Raw genomic sequence first — 21,432 nt, forward strand, 5'->3', positions numbered from 1 at the left:
AACGATTCGAGCTTTGTGACATGGTGCATTATCCTGCTGGAAGTAGCCATCAGAGAATGGGTACATGGTGGCCATAAAGGGATGGACATGGTCAGAAACAATGCTCAGGTAGGCCGTGGCATTTAAAAAATGCCCAATTGGCCCTAAGGGGCCTAAAGTGTGCCAAGAAAACATCCCCCACACCATTACACCACCACCACCAGCCTGCACAGTGGTAACAAGGCATGATGGATCCATGTTCTCATTCTGTTTACGCCAAATTCTGACTCTACCATCTGAATGTCTCAACAGAAATCGAGACTCATCAGACCAGGCAACATTTTTCCAGTCTTCAACTGTCCAATTTTGGTGAGCTCTTGCAAATTGTAGCCTCTTTTTCCTATTTGTAGTGGAGATGAGTGGTACCGGTGGGGTCTTCTGCTGTTGTAGCCCATCCGCCTCAAGGTTGTGCGTGTTGTGGCTTCACAAATGCTTTGCTGCATACCTCGGTTGTAGCGAGTGGTTATTTCAGGCAAAGTTGCTCTTCTATCAGCTTGAATCAGTCGGCCCATTCTCCTCTGACCTCTAGCATCAACAAGGCATTTTCAGCCCACAGGACTGCCGCATACTGGATGTTTTTCCCTTTTCACACCATTCTTTGTAAACCCTAGAAATGGTTGTGCGTGAAAATCCCAGTAACTGAGCAGATTGTGAAATACTCAGACCGGCCCGTCTGGCACCAACAACCATGCCACGCTCAAAATTGCTTAAATCACCTTTCTTTCCCATTCTGACATTCAGTTTGGAGTTCAGGAGATTTTCTTGACCAGGACCACACCCCTAAATGCATTGAAGCAACTGCCATGTGATTGGTTGATTAGATAATTGCATTAATGAGAAATTGAACAGGTGTTCCTAATAATCATATGGTGAGTGTACATCAGATATGGTCATTTGTTACATACAGATCTTAGGTGAGTTTGAGGTGATTCTGAGCTGAAGGGGAAGGAAGAGTAGAGGGGAGAGAATGGGAGAAATGTGGAAGGACAACAATGAGGTGTGAATTTGCAGTCTTCGCTCAGTGGGGTGTGGTGCCTCAGGAAGAGTTGCTAATTGTGAGAAAGTTCATATGTTGATTTTCTCAAAGATCATACATTTGCTCTCTGCCTTTGAATGCAAACACATTGGCACCCCGCCTTACACCTGGGAAAGATGCAACAAAATCTAACAGCTATATACCAATTGCACTCACATCTACATTGTGCAAAGTAATGGAGAAAATGATAGTAAGAAGGTTGAATTACTTTTTGGAGAAAAATGAAATATTATCACCAGACCAGAGTGGTTTTAGGAAAAACAGATCTACAATGGATGCTCTGATATTATTTGAAAATGATGCAAAAAAAGCACTTATAATGAAAGAATATCTTGTTGCTTTTGTTTTCTTTGATATTGAAAAAGCATACGACACTTTATGGAGGGAAGGACTTTTAATTAAATTAAATAAACTTGGAATAGGCGGGAGAATGCATAATTGGATCATATATTTCCTATTTGAAAGTACATTCCAGGTAAGAATAGGGGGAGAAATGTCTGCACCGTACGATATTATGAATGGGACTCTACAAGGAATTGTCATCAGTCCAATTTTATTTAATTTAATGATTAATGATATATATATGAAAAAGTTAATCCAAATATTGAAAAGGCATTATATGCCGATGATGGAGCAGTATGGAAAAGAGCTAAGAATTTAAGAAATGTAGTTAAAGGAATACAAGAAACAATAAGTGAAGTTGAAGAATGGTCAATAGATTGGGGATTAAAATTTTTAGTACCAAAGACTCAATATATGATTTTTACAAAGAAAAATAAAATGGAACAAATTATTCTGAAATTATATGATCAACCACTAGAAAGAGTGACAGAATTCAAGTATGATTCATCTTTGATGATAAATTAATATGGAAGAGACATATTTAAAACAAATGTAAAGGCATAATAAATTGTATGCCTTCAATAGCCAAGTATGAATGGGGAGCCAGCAAGAGTTCACTGTTACATGTATATCAAGCTTTATGTGTTCTAGTATAGACTATGGATGTGCAGTGTGTGGGGCTGGATCTAAATCTGAATGGAAGAAATTGGATAATTGACAATCTAGAGCACTTAGAATCTGTTGTGGAGCAATAAGATCAACCCCTTTAGGGCAAGATGCTTTTAGACTTAAGAAGGGAAAAACTATCTATGATGTATTGAGTTAACTTGCAAGGAAGTGACAACAATCATCGCACACGCACAGTTTTAAAAGATTGCTGGGAATATAAAACGAATGGAGGAAATAGCTTTGGATGGTAGTATGAACAGTGAGTGGGTCAAGGATCGTTGTCTGGAGAATGAAGTCATCTGCCCTAATCTGCCATTACATGGTGTGCCTGTATAGAACTTTCCTGAACCTATTGTTGAAATGAGATTATTAGAGGCCCGGGAAAAAGCAGAAGGGTATAATTGTAGTAATTAAATCAATGTGTTTATGAGAGAAAAATGTTACTCTTTTATGCAGATGTTTTCAGATGGACCTAAAGATCCATTTAATCAAAAAGTTGGTATAGGAGTATATATTTGAGTTTTAAAACAAAAATAAGTCTTAGAATAACTGATAAATTGTCTGTATATTCCACAGAGTTAATTGCTATAGGGCTACAATGGATCGAACAGACTAAGCCAATTAGGACTGTAATTTTTTTCAGATTCGTCATCAGCTCTTAAAAGTATAATGTCTACAAGAACTGACAGAAGATCTACTGATGGAAATCTATACATTATTGTACAGATTGAAAGCAGAGGGTATAACGGTATACTTTTGTTGGATACTGGCACACATTGGGATAGCAGGGAATGAAATAGCTGATAAATTAGCAAAAAAGCATTAAAGAAAAACTTGGTGGATATTAAAGTACCCCTGGGGAGAAGTGAGGTAAAATCAGTTATTAAAAATAAACTAGTCAATTTATGGCAACAAAGATGGGAAAATAGCAGCACAGGGAGATGGTATTATAATATTGCAAAATATAGGAAAATAATTTTTATTGAGGGTATAGAAAGGAAGAAGTAATGATTATTAAGACTGGGACACACAGGATTAAATTCAACACTTGCAATAATAGGGAAGCATAAAAATGTTATGTGTGATGAATGTGATGTTTTCGAAACAGTAGAGCATGTGTTTTTTAAATGTAACTGTAACGAGTGTAGGTGAAGGCAGACAGGGGCGAGGATCTACTTGCAGTGGTTTTATTAATTAAAGGAGAAAACAGACAAAACAGGAACAAAGGAAATACCCATAATGGGAAAATAAAATAAAAACACAGAAGACATGCAATGGGTTCAAAAAACACGGAAGACATGCAATGGGTTCATGAGCAAGACAAGCATCCACAAACATCAACGATCGACAGGGGAATGGAGAAACAGCAGTGTTTAAATACACAGGAGACATGATGATGACAAACGACGATCAGGTGAGCACAATGACACTGGGCTGGCAGTGATGAGGACCGGGAATCATGGGAAGTGTAGTGCATGACAATTGACAAGTGAAACACGGGGCAGACAACAGGGGGATCGTGACAGTAACACATATGATGTTCAACGCAGTAGTCTTTTTACTAATATAAAGGATAGACCAGAAAATGTCACAGACCTCTTGGGAAAGGGTTTGAGAGATTCTCAGACAAATAGGGCTGTTTTAAACTTTTTAAAGAATACAGGACTAGAGCACAGGCTATAAAGTATATATATATATATATATATGTGCCAGCTGAAGCGTGGGTTCTGATCCTTTGGGGTGGGTGGGGCATTACATCCTCATATATGTATATGTGCATACTTTTATATATATGTATGTGTGTGTGTGTGTGTGTGTATAATTAAAAATAAATAAATAATACAAAATAAATAAATAAATACAGATGCACGTAAATATACACACAATAAGCATGAAGTATGTGTGGCTGTGAGTCTGTCTGCAGCAATTTAAGTAGCCTGCAAACACAGAAAGAAACCCACTTAAAGGACAATCACGACAGGAGACTTCAAAAATGTACAACACTTACAGGTTTTCTCAATCAATTTGGCTCAATTCTCTCTTTTTTTCTCTCAAAACATTGTTCAAATCTCTGAACAATTAGTTTTTTGTTCACACCAGACCTGAATTTCGTATTAATTTAAGCAAATTGCACATGTTTTGGAACGTGTGCAAAAGAGTAAGTACAATTGTCTACACTTTGCAGGATAACTAAATGCACATGGCTTGCTGATCAAAACTGATGAGTTGATTCTCAGTGAAATGGTCATACTCTTCACAACTTCTAAACATTCTTTCATCATGTGAGTTATCAGATGCAAAATGATCCATTAAATTATCAAAATGTGTCTGACATGCATCTATATTCCATAAATATCTATGACCAGGAATGTTTTTGCAGGGTAGGCCTGTCACGATAATTACTTTATCGATTTATCGTACGATATATGGACATCACCTCGATATTTTTGCTGGCCTAGATATTGCAAATTGTCTTTACATGCGTGTTTGTTTATATATATATATATATATATATATATATATATATATATATATATATATATATATATATATATATATATGTATATGTATATTAGAGGGATTGTTTTTTCAAAGTCTATATGAAATGTCTCCCAAGATCATGCTGGAGGATATTGTCAGTTGAGGAGGATGGCATAAAAAAAGCTATTTTACATCACTTGCTTTCAGAGCAAGATGTGTCATCTATTTGCTTTGGGTGAGGCAGCATACTGCAAGACCAAACGACACATTGCATCCCTTATGTTGCAAAAAAGCCCTTAACAAACAACAGAGACCTCAGATGGGTATTGTGTCTCACGACCAAACATCATGTAAAAGGGGGAAAACTTTTTGGTCATCTGTTTTTTTTTAGTCCTCAGTCCAAACAGAACAGCATCAAGATGTTTATCACACTGCTTTGTTTTTTTTTTTTTTTACTAATTTGCAGAGAGCCCTATAACATTTTAAATACATTCAAATAGTTTTAACATACATACTGTAAATATAACATTAGTTTTGTATCATTTTGGTCCAAATGCAAATACAGCAAAGTACATACAGTGAGGAAAATAAGTATTTGAACACCCTGCTATTTTGCAAGTTCTCCCACTTAGAAATCATGGAGGGGTCTAAAATTGTCATCGTAGGTGCATGTCCACTGTGAGAGACATAATCTAAAAAAAAAAATCCAGAAATCACAATGTATGATTTTTTAACTATTTATTTGTATGATACAGCTGCAAATAAGTATTTGAACACCTGTCTATCAGCTAGAATTCTGACCCTCAAAGACTTGTTAGTCTGCCTTTAAAATGTCCACCTCCACTCCATTTATTATCCTAAATTAGATGCACCTGTTTGAGGTTGTTAGCTGCATAAAGACACCTGTCCACCCCATACAATCAGTAAGAATCCAACTACTAACATGGCCAAGACCAAAGAGCTGTCCAAAGACACTAGAGACAAAATTGTACACCTCCACAAGGCTGGAAAGGGCTACGGGAAATCGCCAAGCAGCTTGGTGAAAAAAGGTCCACTGTTGGAGCAATCATTAGAAAATGGAAGAAGCTAAACATGACTGTCAATCTCCCTCGGACTGGGGCTCCATGCAAGATCTCACCTCGTGGGGTCTCAATGATCCTAAGAAAGGTGAGAAATCAGCCCAGAACTACAGGGGAGGAGCTGGTCAATGACCTGAAAATAGCTGGGACCACCGTTTCCAAGGTTACTGTTGGTAATACACTAAGACGTCATGGTTTGAAATCATGCATGGCACGGAAGGTTCCCCTGCTTAAACCAGCACATGTCAAGGCCCGTCTTAAGTTTGCCAATGACCATTTGGATGATCCAGAGGAGTCATGGGAGAAAGTCATGTGGTCAGATGAGACCAAAATAGAACTTTTTGGTCATAATTCCACTAACCGTGTTTGGAGGAAGAAGAATGATGAGTACCATCCCAAGAACACCATCCCTACTGTGAAGCATGGGGGTGGTAGCATCATGCTTTGGGGGTGTTTTTCTGCACATGGGACAGGGCTGACTGCACTGTATTAAGGAGAGGATGACCGGGGCCATGTATTGCGAGATTTTGGGGAACAACCTCCTTCCCTCAGTTAGAGCATTGAAGATGGGTCGAGGCTGGGTCTTCCAACATGACAATGACCCGAAGCACACAGCCAGGATAACCAAGGAGTGGCTCTGTAAGAAGCATATCAAGGTTCTGGCGTGGCCTAGCCAGTCTCCAGACCTAAACCCAATAGAGAATCTTTGGAGGGAGCTCAAACTCCGTGTTTCTCAGCGACAGCCCAGAAACCTGACTGATCTAGAGAAGATCTGTGTGGAGGAGTGGGCCAAAATCCCTCCTGCAGTGTGAGCAAACCTGGTGAAAAACTACAGGAAACGTTTGACCTCTGTAATTGCAAACAAAGGCTACTGTACCAAATATTAACATTGATTTTCTCAGGTGTTCAAATACTTATTTGCAGCTGTATCATACAAATAAATAGTTAAAAAATCATACATTGTGATTTCTGGATTTTTTTTTTTAGATTATGTCTCTCACAGTGGACATGCACCTACGATGACAATTTCAGACCCCTCCATGTTTTCTAAGAGGGAGAACTTGCAAAATAGCAGGGTGTTCAAATACTTATTTTCCTCACTGTATGTATAAAATTGGTGTATAATTATAGTACAATACCTCTGTGTTGACCCATTCGTCCTTTCAACAAGACATTAGTCTATTTATAATAAGATGAGCAAAAATTCCTTTTGATTCAGAGAATTTTGGACACGTTTTTGTTGATCTGTCATTACAAAATCTCTCAAATTTAGCACTTCTGGGTATTTTGTCATATACTAAACTAACACCAGGAGAGACTGACCTTGCAATTCAAAGATGTCTGCTCCAAGCTTCAACCAGGGAACATCTGGGTTGTCATGTGACTGAAGAGGTTCTCTTTGATTGTGAGGTTGGACATATGCCACATTTGCTTACCATGCTCTCAATATCTTTTGACATGCCAGTCCAAAGCACAACTTGCCTTGCTTGTGCTTTAGTTCGTTATATACCTTGATGTCCAATATGTAACCTCTGTATCACAGTAGACTTTCATTTCTCTGGAATGATGATTCTATCTCCCATCATTTGCACATCATTCTACATACTGATGTTGTGTCGCACTGACCAGAATTTGTGCAATTTCTCCTTAAGCCTGCTGCAATGCCTACTCCAGTCACTTTTATAAGCTTATTTCATGGCTTGCAGGACGTCATCTGATTTACTAATTTCTTTTAGTTGTTTCAACATTTCTGGATTAGAGAATCAGTAGCTTCTAGCAAATACTCTACTTTCTCCTGAAACTGGTCTTCGTTTTCCTCATAATCACTGCTGTTACCTGGTGTGTACTGGATCCTCAGATCATAGCCTTGTAAATGAAAAAGTATTCGCTGCAGTCTTGCTAGTGCTTTATTCAATGGTTTTCGAAAAATATTCTTATGTGGCTTATGATCAGACTGCACTGTCACTACTTTACCATACACATACTGATGAATGTATTTGAATGTATCGCCTCACGGACAGCTTAACATCTCTTTCATAGCTCGTGAGCAGGAGGAGTTCTCGATCGCTGCATCGAAGAGCGCGCTGGCGATGTCGGATGCCGAAGACTTGACTGGGCACAAAAAGTCCATCCTCCCCTACAAGGGCCCCCTCAGCACGGCCACGAGTTCGAGACGAAGCAAGGCTCCTCGACGTGGTGTCTCCTTTCCCCCCCCTGCCTCGAGGCCCCACCCACAGGTATGTCAGACACAATTCGCCTGGGGCTAAGGGCACTAAGGGGACAATTGTCTGGAGTTGGACTTTCCAACCCGTCGCGGTGGCTGGCCAGGACCATCCGACTCAGCTACGTGATTCAGTTCGCCAGACGCCCGCCCCGGATCAGTGGTGTCCGCTTCACCTCGGTGAAGGGTGAGAACGCCATTCTGCAGAAGGACGCGATAGAGACTGTAGAGATGAAGACAGGGTTCTACAGCCCTTACTTCATCATGTTAAAGAAAGGTGGTGGGTTGCATCCAATCTTGGATCATTTTGGCATGCGTCTGGCATCAAGATTGGTTTGCAGCGGTAGACCTGAAGGATGCGTAATTCCACATCTCGGTTCTACCACGACACAGATCCTTCCTACGGTTTGCCTTAGAGGGCTGGGGGTATCAGTACAAGGTCCTCCCCTTCGGTCGGTCCCTGATGCCTCGCGTCTTCATGAAAGTCGAGGAGGTAGCCCTTGCCCTGTTAAAGGAAGTGGACGTTTGCATCCGCAACTACCTCGACAACTGGCTGATTCTAGCTCACTCTCAAGAATTATTGTGTGTGCACAGTTTCAGAGGCTCCTGGGGCATATGACGTTCTCGGCGACCATTCCCGGGAATCCTCCCACTGCGTTCCCCCAGTGAGCTGGCTTGCATAGACTTTGTGTAAGGTCAGGAAGGACAAGGAACAGATCACCCTTGTGGTGCCATACTGGCCCACTCAGACTTGGTTCTCGGATCTCACACTCCTCACGACAGCCCCTCCATGGCAAGTTCCCCTGAGGCAGGACCTCCTCTCTCAAGGACGGGGCATCATCTGGCACCTGCACCCAGACCTCTGGAATCTCCATGTCTGGCCCCTGGACGGGACGCGCAAGATCTAAGTGGCCTACCACCGGTGGTGGTAGACACGGTCACTCAAGCTAGGGATCCCTCTACGAGGCAGCCATATGCCTTGAAGTGGCAGAGATGCGCAGTTGGTTCTGTGCTTTCCTTCCTGCAGGAGAGGCTTGAAGGTGCACGTAGCTGCTATAACGATGCACTACGATGCAGTAGACGGTAAGTATTTGAGGAAGCACAACCTGATTAACAGGTTCCTGAAAGGTGCTAGTAGGCTGAATCCTCATAGGCTATTCTCTCCATGGTCCTCCTGGGCCTACGAAGGGCCCTGTTTGAGCCCTCTGAGTTAGTTGAGCTAAAGGCTGTCTCAGTGAAGGCTGCCCTCCTGACTGTGCTCACGAAATCCATCAAGAGGGTTGGGGATCTGCAGGCATCCTCTGGCAGCTCTGATGTGTTACACTTGCGTACAGCTACTTTCCACTCCGTGAGGTGAAGATGTGCAATTTCTTTTCTCATACAAGATGTGCACTATCTTTTCCCAGACCCAGTACATGTGCTAGCATGCCCTGTACTGGGGTAGGTGCTCCACAGGTGGTGGTTACCTGCTGTAAACCCCTGTGATGTATTTTCTGCGGTACAGTCTCCCTAATGGTAGACCCGCATCTCCCTTGGGCAGAGCTCTCTTTGCCTCCGGTCAACGTGTTTGTAGAGCTCCTCCCCTTTTTGGGCAGGACCTACCTCCACACCTCTTCCATGTTTGGCTGGTGAGCCCACGTGACTTATATTTGCCACATGTTAACCTCCCATAGGATGTGGTCTCCAAGGTGTCTATTCCTCCTGAAAGAATAGGAAAGGAAAAGAACACCTTCCCTGACACGAATAAAAAGCAGTAAAAGACCCCAGCCATAAATCGAAATACTCTGTGGAGAGAAAACATAGAGAGAAAAGGCCACGGCTGGCACAGCCTGCTCCAATACTAGATATGTCTAGGGATGTGGGGAACTATACAACATTTTTTGGGGCATTGGGGGAGGCTACGTGCAGACTGAATGCACCTGCTATTTCAAACGCAGCAGCTTGCTTGCATCTGCATCGGAAATCCATGTAACCCACTTCTGCAGTCGTGGCGTTTCGTATAGGGCCCCTAGCAGGGCCGGCCCAAGCCTTTATGGGGCCCTAAGCAGAATTTGATTTGGGGGCCCCTCGGTGCCGCCAATATGATTGAATATTGTCAATGCTTGATTATTCACACACTATAAATTTAACACGCCCCTTATCAATTTTATTAGTTGTAGCTGTGTTGCTTACAACATACCAATGTCTGCCTGGCATGATTTTACCCTTCTACGGTTTTAAATGTGACAGTAGCACACCTACTGTATATTTACCCAATCTTGCTGTCCATCTGTTACCAATTTTGTGTACTTCCTACAGAACAATTATCAGCAGAAGCTGTAGACAGTATCATTTCTTTTTGAATAAGTGAGCAGCTCCTCTTACATTATTTCCCCATTAATGAACTTTCTGTAGGTGTAGTGGAAGCTTTGGCCATCAGGTTTTTCAGGGAATGTGAAGTTTTCCTTTATAGGCAGTGACCCTCTGCTTACCAGATCAGTCCTTTCTGAGTCAGACAGGATAGATGACCACATCAGTGGATGTACATGCTGGGAAGTGCTCCTCGCATGCAGAGGATGGACCTGATGAAAGATGAAAATAATAATAAAAGCTAGCAATGTTAGATGTAATGCAACTGTCTGTCAAAAACAAAGGCATGGTTTATCCATATAAATATATTGATCTGGGATTGTTGAAAAATCATCATCAGCTGTAGCACTGGCACTTGGGGCAGGTGGCGTTCGTTGTGCCCCACGTCCAAAATATTTCAACAGTGCTCCTAGGGATGTTTCATAAGAGTACATATCTGACAGAATATTTGACAAAATATGTTATTTTCTCAACACAAATTATTATACACAGCAGCAAGCCATCTGTACACCTAAACAACAACCCTTAATCTATAACTAGCTAACTGAGGCATAATGATATTGGAATATAATAGCAAAGACCCCCAAATGGTAGACTAATGTAAATAATGTTAAGTTGTTATCAGTACAAAGTTTATGGAACAGAAGCTTATTTTTATTACAAAAAATATATACACAGGAAAGTTATTTTTGCACAGAAGACAAAAACTTTAATCTAAACTTGCTAAGTAATATGTTGTACTATAATATATTAAGATGTCAAGGCTATTTACTGATGTTTAATCAAACTTTCCTAAAAAAGCAGATATGCTACAAAGGCTATGTTAACTAACTAGCCAGCTAATGTTAGCTCATAACTTAGCCTAGCTACTTAACATACCTTTATCGTGCTGTTTTTCTCTTCCTCTGTTTTCTTCTTTTTCCTTTTCTTTGCACCAGAGGATATGTCCTTTTTTGTGACATTGCTGTTTTGCTGTCTGAATGTGCTTGCATCCTGCAGCCTGTTAACATAATATTGCATTTAATATTGCGTTTTGTATAATTACCATTGTCCATTGACAGTATAATCACAAAAAAATAAATAAAAATAAAATAAATTAATGTGCTCTTGGGGGCCCCCTGGTGGCCACAGGGGCCCTAAGCAGCCGCTTAGTTCGCTTATGCCTTGGGCCGGCTCTGGCCCCTAGTGTCACTACATCGGCACAACGTCAAGTGAGTGACAGAAGGGGAACGTCTCCATTGCCTGATGGACAGGACGAGACGTTGTATCCCTTTTGCCACAATACTGTACTACCTGCTGAATTGTCTGGGACTTTGTCTCGGCTCCTCAGCACAAAACCTGAATGAGTGGTTGCGAGCCAGCTCCTTTTATACCCTTATGTCCGGGGGAGTGGCATGCAAATTCCACTTGCCAATTCTCATAGCCCTTTTCTCAAAGATCAGAGGGGTTTGGAGCTCCCAAGAGTGACCCCTAGTGTCACTACATTGACGTAACATCTCCCCGGCCTGAGAGAACGAGGGAGGAATGTGGCAGGGTGGAGGGCGGGGCTGGGTCGTGATTCCGCACACCTGGCCCCTAATTAGGCTGATGAAGCCCGAGAGGGATTAGGCCTGGAGATAGCAGTACAACAGAGAGAGAGAGAGTTACTGACAGCTTTCCGACACCTGTTTGTGTGTGTGTGTGTGTGTGTGTGTGTTTGTCTTTTTGGTTATTAAAATATGATTTATATTTTCAAGCCGATTCTCACCTCCTTCTTTCCCTTTTACCTCATTACACAGCTGAAGATGCATGTGATTTTTGTTATATTTGGTTCTGATTAATTTGATAAAATCTTCAAAACGGACAGCCTTAAAGCAATAGTTCAACCCAAAATAAAAATTCTCTCATCATTTACTCACCCTCATGCCATAGATGTGTATGACTTTCGTTCTTCTGATAACACAAACGAAGATTTTTAGAAGCCTTGTAGGTTCATTTTCAACTCTTTTATCTCTATTTCAGCTCTGTAGGTCCATACAATGCAAGTGAATGGCACATAAAGGCAGCATAAAAGTAACCCATATGACTCCAGTGGTTTAATCCATGTCTTTAGAAGTGATTCAATCGGTTTTGGGTGAGAACAGAAAAAAATTTAACCACTGATATAACTCACTATAGATTGTGACATCAGCAGTCTATTTGGGAATCATGATTCAAGCTCTATAACACTTCCTAGCGCCATCTAAAACTCTGTGCATGCATCAAGCACTAGGAAGTGTAATTGAGTTTGAAATCATGATTGTGTCTAGAGACTGCAATGGCAAGATATACAGAGAAAAATGAGTTTTTATTTTGGTCTATTATTACCCAAATTCGACTGGCTTGCTTCAGAAGACATGGATTGATCCACTGGAGTTGTAACACTTTGTGTTTTTTGGAGCTTCAAAGTTTTGGTCACCATTCACTTGCATTGTATGGCCCTACAGAGCTGAAATATTCTTCTAAAAATCTTTGTTTGTGTTCTGCGGAAGAAAGAAATTCATGCATCTGGGATGGCATGAGGATGAGTAAATGATGAGAGATTTTCCATTTTTGGGTGAACTATCCCTTTAACTGCAAACAACATTTGTTTTCCAAAGTTAATGCATTTGCATTCAGTGTGCTTGAAACAACAAGCAAAGGCAAAGCATCACCTAGCATCAAGACCAAATATAGACATCTCTCTGGTCTTTATGGTGCCCTTTTTTTTTATGGAACAATGGTTTAAAACCCTTACAGAACCAAACAAAGCTCTCAGAGTTTAGAATACATTACCAATATTGTGTTGTTGTCCATGTTCTGCTGTGTGCCATTTGCTGCTTTGGATTTTGTGGTGAATATTATGTTTTTAAATTGTTAAATATTCTTTTTATAAAGAATAAAACTGTTTTGGTTGTGAGCCAGTACTGATTAAATGGTAATATGACAATAAATTCAACATTTACACAATACAAATAAAGTTTGCATCAATTTCCAATATTCAGAATGCATCAATGTTTGTTTTACCCCACGATCAATTCAAAACGTGTACAGGCACTCCCCATCATTTTGAACATTTGGTTACGTCTTTGTGAGGGGTTTCCCCAATTAATTATGCGTTCTTCATTATGTTTAGACAAAGGGATTGAAAGTTTTGGCTAATCAATTCTCTGCAAGGCGAATAAAAAAACAAAACAGCAGAGTGAGAGCTGGCATATTTATTTATTTATTTTTTATTTATTTATTTTTTTTTGTCGTTTTGCGTTTTGTTTCCTAGGGAAATGAAACTTAAAATAGTTTCTAAAAGGCGTTTTTAAAAGTAATTAAAAAGATGCCGTTGATTTAAAGCGGAAAATTTGCTTTTGTGTGACCGCCTTCACAATCACGCTGTGATCATTTCCATGGATATAGATAACTGCCAGTCGCGCAGCACTCCCGTGTGTAATCACCACACAAAACATTCCAACCAAAGTATTGAGGAATACCGAGGGACTTCATAGGAAATTCACTTTCGTTTTTCAGTAAGGGGCGTTCACTCCATTACTGTCCCCAGTGAAGGAATCTCATGTACGTAGAAGGCGCCAGACAGGTGAACGGGACCGCACAGTACAAATCCCCTTTGTGCGAGTGCTTTACATTAAACTAGCTACATTTTATACAGTTGTCATTACAATTTACGGAATTAAATCGGATTACAAATACAATAAATTCGGCATCAATATTCCCAATAGTTGTCTTTGAACAAGTGAATAGATCAGCAACACATCAGGTGAGTTGATGCATGTATTAAATTCATCCATACAGTACTGACGGTTTGGAATAATGTATAGAATTTGCTCTTATGGATAGAAATTGGTACTTTTATTCACCAAAGTGGCACTCAACTGATCACAATGTATAATCAGGACATTAATAATGTGAAAAATTATTATTACAATTAAAAAAAAAAAAAAAAAAACATTGATAGAAAAACATTTCAGAGCATCTTAAACTACTTCAAAGTGTTCTCATCAAAAAATCCTCCATGTGAGCAATGACAGCTTTGCAGATCTTTGGCATTCTAGCTGTCCAGATTCTCAGGTGAAATTTCACCCCACACTTCCTGTAGCACTTGCCATAGATGTGACTGTCTTGTCGAGCACTTCTCACTCACCTTACAGTCTAGCTGATCCCACAAACGCTCAATGGGGTTCAGATCCATAATAATGTTTTCCAATTATCTGTTGTCCAAAGTGTTTCTTTGCCCTCTCAAACATTTTCTTTTAGTTTTTCTGTTTCAAAAAGTGCTTTTTCTTTGCAATTCTTCCCATAAGGCCTGCATCCCTGAGTCTTCTCTTTACTGTTGTACATGAAACTGATATTGAGCGGGTAGAATTCAATGAAGCTGTCAGCTGAGGCCGCCAGTGTAGTTTGTCATCCATCTGAAATCACTGCAGTAAATGTTATTATGCCTTCTCTTCAGAAGAAATGTCCAGCCAAAATACTAAAGGCCTAGTAGCCTAGTAGTCGACAGTAGTGTGGATATAGTTGTAATAATAGCATAATAATAAGAAGAACAAGAATTTAAATAAGTTGTTGTAATAATAGTAGTTGTTGTTAATGTAAAAATGTGCTTCATGCGGTAACATCTAAATTAACAGTTTTTTTTATATTAAAATTATTTTTAATATTACTTAATCAACCTGAAAACACTAGGTTACAGCAAAAAAAAAATTACAAATAAAATACTTTAAGGGTTAGATCAGGTAGAAATGGCTCCTTAAGGTAATAATTGCTGGTTGCCAGTTTTTACAGTGCAGTAATATGGTTTTTTTTATAGACTAATGACAATTATTATTATTATTATTAAGTGTAATAGAATGACTAGCAGTAGCAGTTTATGCAGAAATTGTAAGTAGTTGTAATAAGTAGATGATGAAAATTATGCAAATGATGTGTCAGACACACACACACACACACACACACACACACACACACACTATTACTATAGTGAGGATGATGTGTTGGTAATGATGCCAACAAAATATGAATTGAGAATTGAGAAAATAATGATGTGGTTTATAGATATATGTTATAGAGCAATCACATTTCAGGGGAATCATTATTTATACAGTATGTTGCTGTTATTGACAAATATTGCTTGATATAGTGTTCATGTTACTGTTTATTTACTTAGGTAATTAGGTAATTGAGTAGGCCTGATACCAATGACCTACATGTATTTACTCTGTAATTTGTTTTTGCTGAGCTGCTTGTACTTACATATTGTTATTACTATAGTAATTGATAATAGTAACATGCTGTCTGTGTTACACAGACACTGATCAAATTCAGCTGTAACATTTTGAGCAAATGTATATCCAGACAACTATCTTTTGGTCCTTTTTAATTTGAGTGAATTATCATGAATTGTTTTAAAAAGACTAAACGTGATCTGGATTTTTGACATATGGTACAGCAGTTCCATTAAATTTGAACATCCTGCAATTCCCAACCTGAATGTTGTATAGTCATGTTTCATAGGAAACCAATAAACAGGGACATGCTTAACTTGCTTTTCTTGTTTGCATGTTCGCAAGGAGCCACTTTTAGCCTTCCACTATGGCAGCAAGTAATGGTGAGCAACCTGAAAAACTTTTTTTACTGTGTATGTCTCAAAGAAGCACCCTTGCATTCACAGGAAATACAATGAGTGATTCCCAATACTCACTTTCAGAACATAATAGAGCATCCATAACAACGATGGAATCAATGAAGTCTTACTGGACACCATTCACACTAATGTACTGTATCTCTAATGTATATCTAATTCAGACTTGGTGCTTTTTGGTACTCTTTAAACCAGGTTACCCCATTGACCTTCAACCACAGAAAAATAAAGACTGTCCCGCCCCGTCATATAGCCAAGGTCCTCATAACCGATTGTGATGTGACATGTTTACATGTTTTGAACTAATCACAAGTGCGAATCATATGGACCACTTGTATGGTATTTTTTTGCCCTTTGTAAAGCTTGATATGTCCATTCACTTGTATGAAAAGTGCAGATCAGAAGAAAGAAAAACACATTTTGAACAACATATGGGAGAAAATTATAAAATTATGACATCTTTAGGGGTGAACTATACCTTTAATGCTTCTTTTTCATTCCTGTTTAAGATCCCATGGCTGGTCAGGTGTCCATGATGGCAGTTTCACATATACCTGTTGGTTGCCCCCCAGGCCTGGAGTACTTGTCCCAGGTAGGGCTTTCCAGCTTTTCATGAGAAACTCTGTATTACACTATAGGCACTGATGGAAAAATGAATCCTCATAAAATAAATGTACCAATAACTGCATTTTTTGCAAACTGACATTTACGATCTGAATCTTACGTTTCATTGCAGTTTCCAGGTGAAATTAACACTAGATGCACTGTAACATTTTATTCACTTTCACACAAATTATAACGGCTGATTATGACTTATAAACACATATTTTTCACACTATTTCTCTCAGACTTCTATGTTAGGATATTGAAACACATTTACTGTAATGCATCATTTAAAAAAATAGAAATTTTCACATTTGTATTGCAGACTCACCTACATTTACACACTTATTCCAATGACATTAGCTTGCGCAGTAGCTCAGTGTTGGACTTTAAAGTGCGCTATTTGAGACCATTCAAGCATGCAAGTTGACAGTGAGACAAGACTAATATAAAGCCACATGAAATAATGTGGATGCTTCTGAAAATGTGCTTTTCATTTCTCATTTTGGATTTGGACACTATTGGTAAAGATTAGGTTAAAGTTTTAGATTAGGGAGGAACATTTTACTCATTAAAACATCCATATAATATTTACCTTAAAAACATCGCCTGATTATGACATAATTTCACTCACTTTTGGTGCCCCCCGCTGGACATTTTACAGTGAAACTGCAGCAAAATGTGAAAAAAGGTACGTAATTTAGTTTTTGCAAAAATTTAGCCACGGTCATGTAATGTCCATAAGACAAGGATGGAAAAATGCTATCTTCTCAGAAAGTGGTGAATAAGCATGTATTGGCACACTTGATTGTGCAGTTTTATGGGTTTTGAAATTATGCAATAAATGCCCCAATTCTTGGAAGGGCTGTGTATTTTAGCACTTTTATATTAGTTTATAACTGAATATCATGCAATCCAATGTCCAAAGGAGGGTTTTATTCTGAGTTGCTTCAAGATTTTTTCCCTTTTTGTAACACAGATTGATCAGCTCCTTGTTAAGCAGAAGGTTGAGTTACTTGAAGGTAATTTTGTACATTTTGTCAAATATCATCAGTTCTTGTCACTGATAATAATTGAATATTTGGCATGTAGTAAACAATTGTCCCGTCTCTAATCACCACCCCCCTTGATTACCATTGCTCGCTCTGACATTCTCCCATTGGAATGAATGGAAAATTGTTGTGAACGGCGTGTTTCTTGGCAAAATATTCTCATAAACAGAATGGATAATATTATTATGTGGGCTGAAATGAAGAGTCACATTGTAAAGCATATTTATCTGACGGTTTTTGTAAAATAAACAGTTAAATTCACTGAAAACTGTAGAGACTTTGAATCAGAATTGAGGCAAACAAATATCACAGTCACTTGAAAAGAGAAATGTGCCATTTAATGGTGATCACACACCTTATAACATTAGCGTAAGTGAACAGAACTACTCATAATGATAAATAAATTCTACGAATCAATAAATAAATGTATTAATGTTAAGTTTTAACCTTTATCTTACATTGAAGCATGTACAGTAGGTCCTTGTTGATTTTATACATGTTTATTTGGGAATGAGGGCTGGCACAGTTTAATCCATAGCATACTCTTCTTGAAATTTCTTAACACACTAAAAAAAAAACCAACACTGTGTATATACTCTCTGGGTTCTTGTGTCACTATAAAAAGTGACCCAGCAACAACATGTTTCACATTGTTTTTTATCATTTTGATAAAATCCTGCTAAAAACCACTCAAACACACACCACTCTCGTAGGCTCTCATTGTAAAATAGCATATGTGTGTCAGAGAAATGGTGGCCAGCAACAGTTGCTAAGGCAGAACTGGTCAGATATTATTTTAAGCTTAGCGAAGGGTTCCCACTGTCAAAACTTTGAATTTCCAAGCCTGTAAATGTCATGGAAATCAGTAAAATATTATTAAGTCAAGGTAATGTTTTGGAAATTTCTGTAGTAAATTTAGTTTCTGCTAGTTATGTTCAGCTCATGGTCATTAAAAACCTGAAAATACTAGGAAAATTTTAAATTGTGAAATCCAGTCATGGAAAAGTCATGGAAATGAGTACAATTTTAATAAGTCATAGAAATGTCTATAGTAAATATAGAATATATATATATATATTTTGAAAATATATCTTTGTTAGTGAAACATACCTGCAAGTCAGCATGATAACAACAGTCTGTCCATTGAGGGTCTTACTAGAGACTTTTTAAAACTGATAAGTACAATTGTTTAAATCAGTACTTAACATACATACCCATGGAAACCCTGAATTAACATTTATGCAGTGAATATAACCAACCCTTATAGTATATAACCGTTTGTAAATTTGTTGTTTTTGTGCCATATCACTTATAGTTATATTGGGCTGGGAGACCAATAATAAGTACATGGTGAAGAATAGTATTGGGCAACAGGTGTTCTTTGTGGCTGAGGAAAACGACTGCTGTAACAGACAGTTCTGTGGACCATTGCGATCTTTTGTTCTCCACGTTCAGGATAACATGGGACAGGAAGTGATGACATTCACACGGCCTCTGAAATGTGGGTCCTGCTGCTGCCCCTGTTGCCTACAAGAGGTAGTGCATGTTTCAAGATCTCCATCCTTAACTGGTCAACTTGATTTCATTTACATGCATCAATGTCTAAGGATTTGACTTTTTATTTGTCTGCCTCTTAGATTGAAATCCAGTCCCCCCCTGGCAACCCAATTGGATATGTCATCCAAAACTGGCATCAATACCTCCCCAAGTTTACTGTACAGAATGAGAAAAGAGAGGGAGTTCTGAAGATTGTGGGGCCGTTCTGTACAATCAAATGTTGCTCTGATGTGAAGTTTCATGTATGATTTCATTTATAATCATTCACTGATTTTATAGTAATATATTGATCATAATAAATATTGATAAAATCATTATTGATATTTGAATGCATTCTTGCTGGAATACACATTTATGTACACATACTGTACATTCTCTTTCAACTGAGATGGTCATTAACCATCAAAACAAGTGATTACTTCACCATACATAACAAATTCACCATGCCCTTTTTGCATGATCATACATTCTTATTTGTTTGTCTTAAAAACAGGTTTTGTCCATGGATGAGTCCACAGAAGTGGGCACAATCTCTAAACAGTGGTCAGGTCTGGGGAGAGAAGCTTTCACTGATGCGGACAATTTTGGCATCTGCTTTCCTGTGGATCTGGACGTGAAGATCAAAGCTGTTCTTTTTGGAGCATGCTTTCTCATAGTAAGCAAAAATAAGACCTTTGCTATCATCACCGTATTTCTTGTTGGACCAGTTTATATCTATCTAGTCTTGCGACTATGGGCTTATCCGTAGTGTTTCAACATACTGAATAATCACACTTTTTGTATTTTCTTTTAGGATTTCATGTTCTTTGAACATAATAAATAAAATATATTTTTCTGGATACCAAGTAAGTACACAAAAATAGTCTGCAAGGCCATTTTAACCCTAAAATGTATGTGGTTCATATTATTTTCCCCATTAAGTGGTCTTTTTAATAATATTGATATTTTGTATTCATTGAATAAACTAGTGTTATTAAGAATATGTATTTAATTGAATTTATTGGGGAAAGTTAGCTTTGTATAATGTCTATAATATGCTTTGTTCACATGCTCAGTTCTAACCATTGTCTTTCTATTACAATATCATTTCAGGTTCTTACTTTGAATTCTTCATTGTGCATTTTTGGATGTAATCCATGGATTCAAAAAGTTCTTCTGTGGTATTTTTAACATGCTTTTTGTGGATGTTTAGGTTACCGAGATCAAAATTATATTATGCACATTACATAAAATTGTGTCCATTTATCATGTTTTTGCAACACAACCACTAGGTTGCAGCAGTTACCTTTACAATAATGTTGGGATGTTCAGCATCAACAAAACCTCTTTTAAGCATTGCCAAAAGGTTAACTACTTTCAGGATGAGGTAGATCTGTAATTATTTGAACTTTTACATCTTGATAGCACTACACACTACAAGCAATCTTGTAACAATCACAACATTTTGATTGTTTCAATTCTTGTTGTTGTTGTATTTTTTGTTTGTTGTCGAAGCTTTTTAATATAAAAATTCTGTTATTCTATGTATTACTGATAAAATGTTTTAAATGATTTCTGCTATCACCATCCGCTCTCAGAATGTGCGGTCTTTCTCAGAAATGTGTTAGAACATTATCATGGCTTGCAAGTATAAAAGTGATGGATATTATATTAAAACGTTTTATATCGTAAAAGTAGCTAACATAAACATATATAAATTAAATTGTGAATATTCTCATTGTTCTCAAAAACATTGGATGTAGTCTCTTTTATACTTTCTGTCTCCTATTAACCATATTTCCAAAGAGCTCATCAACTCCTCAGAATACATTTAGGAAGTTAAGCAGACATTAAATAATTATTAATCCTTTTTTTTGTTAACCTTTGCTTTTAGAAGTTACATGTTGCTCAGCAACAACATCTCAGTCAATGCTCTTCTAGAAAGTTGTTAGCCCTTTCTCGGGAGGAAATGTTCAGAATTATGCTTGAAAAACTGTCTAGATGTGTCAGATGAGGTGGGAAATTAAGCGACCATTATCTAGAAACTTGTCTTTTAAATTCTGTATTTGGTAAATGTGACAAATGACAGCTCTTTGTAGAGAGGAACAAATGAGAAGGTCCCAAAAATACATTCCTTTACTAAGTTTTAGAATACTGCGGAGACAAAAGCTGTTCAACAAAGAATATTTACAAGATATTGTATTTGTGCTTCCAAATTTCTTTTAGCCTATTTGAGCTGACTATAGCACTTTTTTAAAAATGTAACTAGTTTTTGTGGTTGCTCGGTTGTAATGTATGGTTGCTAGGTAGTTGGTTTTTGCCCCAAGTCAGTAGAGTCCATCCCTCCCCCACAATAAAAAAATCTTTGCACTGCCAAA

At 38.3% G+C, this 21,432-nt stretch overlaps 1 protein-coding gene across 1 annotated transcript; it reads left to right on the plus strand.

Annotated features, from left to right (window-relative positions):
• Positions 1-13,904: 13,904 nt before the first annotated feature.
• Positions 13,905-20,274, plus strand: LOC127645489 (phospholipid scramblase 1-like). Its single transcript, XM_052129129.1, has 9 exons — positions 13,905-13,982; positions 15,793-15,830; positions 16,373-16,455; positions 17,446-17,488; positions 18,834-19,054; positions 19,156-19,317; positions 19,569-19,730; positions 19,869-19,920; positions 20,168-20,274. The coding sequence occupies exons 2-8, from the start codon at positions 15,815-15,817 to the stop codon at positions 19,896-19,898; spliced, it is 717 nt and encodes a 238-aa protein (XP_051985089.1). The 5' UTR covers positions 13,905-13,982; positions 15,793-15,814; the 3' UTR covers positions 19,899-19,920; positions 20,168-20,274.
• The last annotated feature ends 1,158 nt before the right edge of the window (positions 20,275-21,432 follow it).

The sequence above is a fragment of the Xyrauchen texanus genome, chromosome 6 (assembly GCF_025860055.1).
Source record: "Xyrauchen texanus isolate HMW12.3.18 chromosome 6, RBS_HiC_50CHRs, whole genome shotgun sequence".
Classification (NCBI taxonomy): Eukaryota; Metazoa; Chordata; class Actinopteri; order Cypriniformes; family Catostomidae; genus Xyrauchen; species Xyrauchen texanus.

What these genes read in the sequence shown, in the direction of transcription:
- LOC127645489 (XM_052129129.1), top strand. An exon ending in GCCCCTGTTGCCTACAAGAG is followed by an intron (nt 19,055 to 19,155) that starts GTAGTGCATGTT and finishes TCTGCCTCTTAG; the next exon opens with ATTGAAATCCAGTCCCCCCC. An exon ending in GCTCTGATGTGAAGTTTCAT is followed by an intron (nt 19,318 to 19,568) that starts GTATGATTTCAT and finishes TCTTAAAAACAG; the next exon opens with GTTTTGTCCATGGATGAGTC.